Source organism: Macrobrachium rosenbergii, chromosome 54 (assembly GCF_040412425.1).
Source record: "Macrobrachium rosenbergii isolate ZJJX-2024 chromosome 54, ASM4041242v1, whole genome shotgun sequence".
NCBI lineage: Eukaryota > Metazoa > Arthropoda > Malacostraca > Decapoda > Palaemonidae > Macrobrachium > Macrobrachium rosenbergii.
The window spans coordinates 48,624,542-48,632,041 of record NC_089794.1 but is presented as its reverse complement, the minus strand read 5'-3'; the positions used below and the strand labels follow the sequence as shown (position 1 = coordinate 48,632,041).

General features: G+C 37.8%; 1 protein-coding gene across 3 annotated transcripts in view; it reads right to left on the bottom strand.

The window, feature by feature from the left end:
• The window catches only part of LOC136835075 (protein turtle-like), a 406,342-nt gene that overhangs the window by 256,097 nt on the left and 142,745 nt on the right, over positions 1–7,500 (bottom strand). For 2 of the 3 annotated variants that reach the window (XM_067098253.1, XM_067098252.1), the window contains one exon: positions 6,657–7,141. The exons of the other annotated variant lie outside the window; for it this stretch is intronic. In XM_067098253.1, coding sequence (XP_066954354.1) covers positions 6,657–6,882 — 226 coding nt within the window. In that variant the 5' untranslated portion in view covers positions 6,883–7,141. The remainder of the gene's footprint in view (positions 1–6,656; positions 7,142–7,500) is intronic. 3 annotated transcript variants of the gene reach the window in all.

The window sequence follows — 7,500 nt, the reverse complement described above, 5'->3', positions numbered from 1 at the left end:
GGGAGACTTGAGACTTCCACGTCCGAATATTCAACTCTTCCCTTATTTTCTAAGACGCTTTCTCCCCCTACGTTCTACTTTCATGTTAAAGTATACAAAGAGTCCTTCCTGAGGATAAAATTCTCTACTTGTAAAGACATTTCTGCTCCGTGATGAAATACTTGTAAAGGTGAGAGAGAGAGAGAGAGAGAGAGAGAGAGAGAGAGAGAGAGAGAGAGAGAGAGAGAGAGAGAGAGAGAGAAGAGACTACCGTTTTAAAAGAAAAAATTCTGATTCAGCATCCACAAGTACTTGGGATGTGAACCTCCCAAACAAAGACTTTCTTACGAGACGCTCATGTGAAAAGGGAGGGAAGATGGAGTCCTAACAGACAGACCGACAGACAAGTACGCAAATGAATACAGATAACTCGCTCTGTTGAAAGAAATATTGACGGGAAGGACTTCCATTTCCAGGAAGCCGGAGAAGGCTTCTGCGTAAGATGGCGAAGCGGTGAAAATTCACACTCTTGAGTGAATAGTTAAAAATGAATATGGTAATGACTGACGTCTACGTTTTCTTTTCTCTCTCTCTCTCTCTCTCTCTCTCTCTCTCTCTCTCTCTCTCTCTCTCTTCTTTCAGGAAGAAAATGGAACTAAAAGATTATCACCAAATGGAAGGGAGAAAATCCTTTCCTAAACCAAAGAGACTCTTTCAATTAACTTGCCACATCCTGGTTTCTATGAATGAATATTTTCTTCCGGGGCGGCAAGTGTATTCACAGCTCCCTAAAAATCATTCTTTACCTACCTTACCTAGGAAGAGTCAGGTTGCCGTCCAATTTCCAGTCTTATTTATTGTCAGTATCAGGGATATAAATAGGATATAAATTACACTTTCCCACTCCACCTCAATTTTTCCTTTCGCTTCCATGTTTTCAGGATATAAATTTTAAATCCAAATCATAACTGACTTACGCCTTCGAGCGTCGTAGGTTCCACACCTTCCTTAACACACTACAGTCGATCAATAGGTTAAGAGGTCCATAAAAGAACCAGCCACTCATCTGAGAGAGAGAGAGAGAGAGAGAGAGAGAGAGAGAGAGAGAGAGAGAGAGAGAGAGAGAGAGACCGCCCCTCCAGTGACTTCTCGAAGAGTATGGTATATTTATCGAGAAGGCTACAGGGGTCGTTCACACAAAATAATTTAGAGGAAGACCACATCGTACATATATATATATATATATATATATATATATATATATATATATATATATATATATATATATATATATATATATATCTATTATGTATATATACATATACATATATGTATATGTATATATACATAATAGATATACATATATATATATATATATATATATATATATATATATATATGTATATCTATTATGTATATATACATATACATATATGTATATATATATACATATATATGTACAGTATATATATGCGTGTGTGTGTTTGAACATATACATATATATATATATATATATATATATATATATATATATATATATATATATATATATATATATATATATATATATATAAAATACATATATTATATATACACATCCACACACACATATACATATTATATGCATCTTTTTTCAATGAGTGTAAGCAGACTACATGAATTTTTTCATTAGCAATCAATTTGAGAGGCAAATTTTTTTATTGTAAATGTCATTAAATGTATTAACAGTTATATCTGTAACAACAAAATGGCTTCTTAATACTGGAATAAAATCTAGTGTTGCAAAGTGTATCAGAAAGGTTATGAGAGAAAACTGAAGCTACGGATAAAAGATAAGCACTTCGCGAAACAAGTGGCCCTTGATTAGACAATGTAATTAAGTTTTTAAGTGCTGAGGCGGGATCTGTCCTGTTAGAAAGATTGGTCGTTTTCAGGTCGCACAGATGTGCGCCATTATCTGCCGTGAACTTCGAGAATGAAAATGAATTAGGTTGACAATACTTTAGCTATTATTTTCTTAGGCCCTGTGACATGGCCCTCCTCTCAAGCAGCCATACAGCACCCGATAACCTACAACTTCCCACAGTTCCTGTGACGAAAACATCAAACCGCTCTCCACCAGAACTAGATCGTCTTCTCCACTGATGTTTTCGGGTGATATAACCAGGAACCTCTGAGCGTAACTTTCTGCGCATTAGATGTTGATGTTAAAATGCCTGTTTGAAGTATTTCATTCTTCCCAATTAGCCTCCTTCGTTATGAGCTTAACTCTGAGGCAGATGGGACGGTCTACTGAATGCTTTCCCTTAACTTACAAGAAAAAGGCAGCGGAATGGAAAAGGAAATGCTTAGCAGTCCCGCCCTTCCATAACATTTCTTACAAATGAGTGACGCACCCGTGCCCTTAATTGAGGCAGCTCGGTTTCTCAGGTAGCCACATGTGCTGCAGATCCAGCAAGTGGCTCTCCGTAAGCTTGGGTCGAGTTCCCTTATTTACTAGTTCTCTCTAGAATACTTTACTTTCTGGCCCAAGGTATTTACGTTTTACTTATTTATTTTATCGGTTCATTATTTTCCTTGCTAGTGTTATTCTTATACCTGTATTCAGTATTCACCAGTTCCCCTTCTTTTACTGGTCTTTTCTATCATCAGTTTTTGGCCTTCCCTCCGCTGGAGGCTTATTAGCCAAGCTACGGCCTTTTACTCTGTCCCACATCAGCATATGCAAATTATGGAGAAAGAATAATCAACGTTTTACTCCTGAAAAAAAATATGTACCGCTCGCTTTCTGATGGAATTTCAGCATTCCCAACTCCTTCCTTGACGTATTGATTCCTTTCCGAAACTTTATAGGCTTCACAAAAAGGAAGTAAATAACCGGAACGCTTTTCCTTTTCCTTCCTTCTCCTCTTCTTTCTTCGATGGAATACGAGCCGGGAGCAGAAATTGAAATTCCTCAGAAGACCTGAGGGTCTCATGTAAAGGGATGCTGAATAAAAAAAAAATGAAGAGGTAACATTTTCGGTCATGTATTTTCTCGGCTATGGTTTACTTTGGTTTTATCTTTTTTATTTTTATAATTTTGTAGCATTTACAATTTTTTTCTTGGCTCGCTCCAGATTTTCCATCTCGCCCTCACTGGTTAGTTATTTTTCAAAAGTGGAGAAAAGAATTTTATGCATTCATACTTGCAATCAACTTCACTTCAAGCCTTCATTGTCAAATCATCCGAAATATTTCCCTGGATTTCGCGTTACGCGTTATAGGGTCTACTGCCACAGATGAGGAGGAGCACGTGCGCTAACAGTAAGAAAATGAGAGAGAGAGAGAGAGAGAGAGAGAGAGAGAGAGAGAGAGAGAGAGAATCAATAAACTTTTCTTCGCAGGTGACGAAACCCTGCCCCTGAGCCAAAGGGAGATTCAAGGTACACCAAGTAAACCACATCATCAAAAAGCGAGCGAGGTGTCTGGTCCTAGCCCTTTCATTTCCACGCCCGCCGATTCATTCTCGTGCATCCTATGGAACGAGGCAAGTGTAATGAGAAAACAAATTGTGAGCATGAATTTGAACCTGCAAACTGCTATGGCCGTTTCCAAATTGCTGTTAGTCCCTCCCCTCCGAGTGGTTGAAAGCAGCAGGTAGACAACATGCGCACGTAACTCAGGATGTTTCCATAATCTTATTACAGAGAATTTACTTCTTTATTTAATGCTTCTGTGTTGCAAAGGCATACTAAAGAGGAGCCATGTAGTCCTGTCTAAAACCTTTTAAAAGGTTTCATAATTCCTGAGTTTACGTGCAATTTCTTTTTATATTTCTATGCTGTTATCACCAAAAATGTTTTGGAAACAATTCAAATACAGTATTTAAGAATATAGTTCTTAGCAGTGAGCCTCTCAGAAGCTCAAAATTCAAGCATTCGAATCTCTAGATGAAGTCGGATGGAAGGAAAATAGTCAGTGAAACATAGACATTTAATTGGGGCCATTTCAAACACAGTATTCATGAAAACTACAACGTTCTTCCATTGGAACCCCTGCCACACAATTCTTGGATTAAAAATAGTTATGGGTACACTTTCAGTTACGTTCCCATATCTACCGATCAATCTTAGTTTTTGTCTCGGCTTCCTATTTTATGCAATATATCACTGCAATCTGCCTAACCCACTTAAGATTTGTTAAAATCTACATTTCCTAGCTGCAAAATGGTCCATTTACTTAGATGTTCTCCTTGCCAGCAAGGGAATGCTGCAACTATTAAGGCCAATCCAGTTAATGACTACAAGATTCCCATTCAAGAATATTTCCCAAAATATGCAGAAGTATTCTTTAATGTTTCAGTCTCCATCTCATTTTGTTGCTTTTATTACAGAAAGTATAATTAAATGACAAAAGGTCACCGGCTCTTCCTGTGAGCACGTACCTCCTATTATCAAACACTCCATTCCATTATTACGCCTGTAAATTAGTGTTCCTATTCGCCACTGGTTCACGTTAAAAACATACATAGATAACAGACTGGAATACATGCAGGTATGCCGGAGAGTTTTATTTCAGTGGAGCTCAGTTCCCGCAGCAGCTATACCGCACTCATCTAGATGGAAGAACCAATTCCGTTCCTTATACCGAACCTGGAGTCACTTCAGTTGTTCTAGATTCTAACGCATCACTCGCTCGATTACCAATCACCATATACAAGTAACTGGATGATAAGAAATCTATATCACCCTCGCTCTCTTTTCTAACGTCTTTCCCTGGCACAAATGATTTGAGCTGCTTTGACAAGTGGGCTCTTTTGTAAAATACATACGAGAAATTAATATTCGTTCTTGAAAGAGAGTTTTAGATGTAACAAAATATAATACAGCTGTATCTCCTTTTATTACTGAATAGACATCATATCAAGGCATATTATGAAATATATAAGTAAATGTATATACGGACGAAACCAATACTTCAGGAAGCAGAGCAAGATGGTCTTCCATTAACGTAGCTATCTTTCATGTTTGCAAAGCTCTAAATTAAATATATGTTGAAAACATGAAGCATGAAAATACTTTGCTAAAATAAAATACGGACATTGAAAGATTCAACGGGAAATCATATTAAAATTCTAAAAGGTTACTGTCCCCTTCTCGAAGAGCACACTGGGCATTCTCTCTCAGGGTGATTTCAACTTTTTCCTCTCCTGTTCTTTCGGAACACTGAATTTGGCTTCATTTCCTTCCTTTGCGTCAAATGAATCGCTTTTCGCTCTCCACAATCCGAGAGTTCGGTTCTGGAATGAAATCTGATTGTCATGATTTGAAAGGAAAGGAACTTTTTCTTATGCTGGGCTCAAGAAAGACTCTCTCTCTCTCTCTCTCTCTCTCTCTCTCTCTCTCTCTCTCTCTCTCTCTCTCTCTCTCTCTCTGTTATTTTTCTGTGGATTAAAATACGAGTTCACTCTTCTTCATGTGACCCCCACCTTTGTGTGTGTGTGCGTGTGTATGTTTGTGTGGGTGTGTGCACAATGCCGTGACTTCAAGTAAGATTTCCACTGTGTGTGTGAATTGAAATACGATTTCTCTTCCTCCACTCTCTTTCCTTGTTATTCTGCAGAGGCTTCAATTAAGATTGTTTTCACTCTCTTATGTGTCTCTTTCTGTTTCCCTTTATGCTTTATGTAGCTTTGAATAATATTTTTGCATCTCTCTCTCTCTCTCTCTCTCTCTCTCTCTCTCTCCTCATAAATAAACATATCTATCTATCTATCTATCTATCTATCTATCTATCTATCTATCTATCTATATATATATATATATATATATATATATATATATATATATATATATATATATATATATATAAATACGTACATATATATGTGTGTGTATGAAAGTACATATGTATGTATCTGTTCCTATGTATACATATATATCAACTAATTTCAAAAGAGAAAAAGAAATCATGGCATACATCAGGGACACATCCCCCACCCTTTTTAATATATAGATTCTTACATAGTTATTGTTTTCATACCCTGACATAATAGATGTAACATTCTGTGAGCCAAAAGAATTGGAAAGCTAATCTAATAAAAACACAGAATAGACTAGCAAATTACAGTAAAACAGTGAAAAATACAAAAGGAGCAGAAATTCCAATTCGGTATTCGCACCTAGCACTCCCTCCGGATATAAATCACAAAATAACATTTTCCATTTAAAGTGCCAACTTGACGAAGACTCATTTTCATACGTTGCACATTTAAATCTATTTCTGCCATCCTTAGTCTTACTTCTCGTATCTTTGAAATATAATATTTCTTCAAGCTACATGTACACAAAATGTATCTTACTTACTTCCGGTAAATATCCAAAATAAGTAGCTGGAAGTTTTGCAAACAAAAACCTCCTGTACATTAGATACCACAACATGCACAAGTATACGGAAATAAAATTGAAGCAGGCAGTAAATGTTAATTATTCTAACAATCCCACACACGGTCGAAATCTTGAAAAGAGACTGCAATATTAAGTATTGTCAAAGGCCAGAAGAGTGCAAATATAAGGAGAGATTAAAAAGGAAAGCTAACATTTAACCTTTACAGCCATTTCTGAGAGAGAGAGAGAGAGAGAGAGAGAGAGAGAGAGAGAGAGAGAGAGAGAAACGGGACACAAAGGAAGACTCACCCATGGCGTCCTCGGGGAGGTGAAAGAGGATGACGATGAGGACACGGAGGACGAGACCGGTCGTCTTCGTCGTCGTGGGCAGGCAGTGAGAATGTCCAGAGGAAAAGGAGGAAGAGGAGGAAGAGGAAGAAGAAGAGGAGGAGGAGGAGGAAGAGGAGGAGGAGGAAGAGGAGGACCACGAACCAGAGTTGACGGAAGCCGAGGCACGGATGCCTCTAGGTATCATCTTTTGGAGAGATTCGTAGAATCTGCCTTAGAGTGAGCGAAGGGGCATTTCTTGAGACGCATTTTGTATCTTACATGTGCCCCCCGAAGCAATTCTTTCTCGTGACTGGGGTCCAGCGCGATGGCATCCGGGAGACGGAAGCGTCTCTATTTCTTCGGCAAATCAAAGACAATTTTCAAACGGTCTGGAATCTTCTGGCGAGAGAGAGACACTGGCGCTGCTTCATCTTTTCTAAGACTTGCCTGCTCTATCCATTAACCTGCAAAAGAATGACAGAAAATACTGAGCACGAGTAGCAGACTGTTCTGGATTGTGCAAGTACTCTACAATGACTGGATTCATCCATTAACAAGAGAAAGGGAAAACATGGTAATACATTGCTCTTTCACTATCTATTGCACCAGAGATTCCGGTTAAAGCTCAATATACATCTCCATTCTCTGTGAATGATGAGGTCCTGGAATTTGCTTCCAAGCGAAGCAGTGTGAGAGACAAATAACAACTTAGTTTTCTCCAAGTTAATTGTGATAAAAACACGCCAAGGAAATATCATGGCATTAATTAAAATGTAAATCATCTTAATGGGCACAAACATAAATAAAATGTCAAGATAAAATC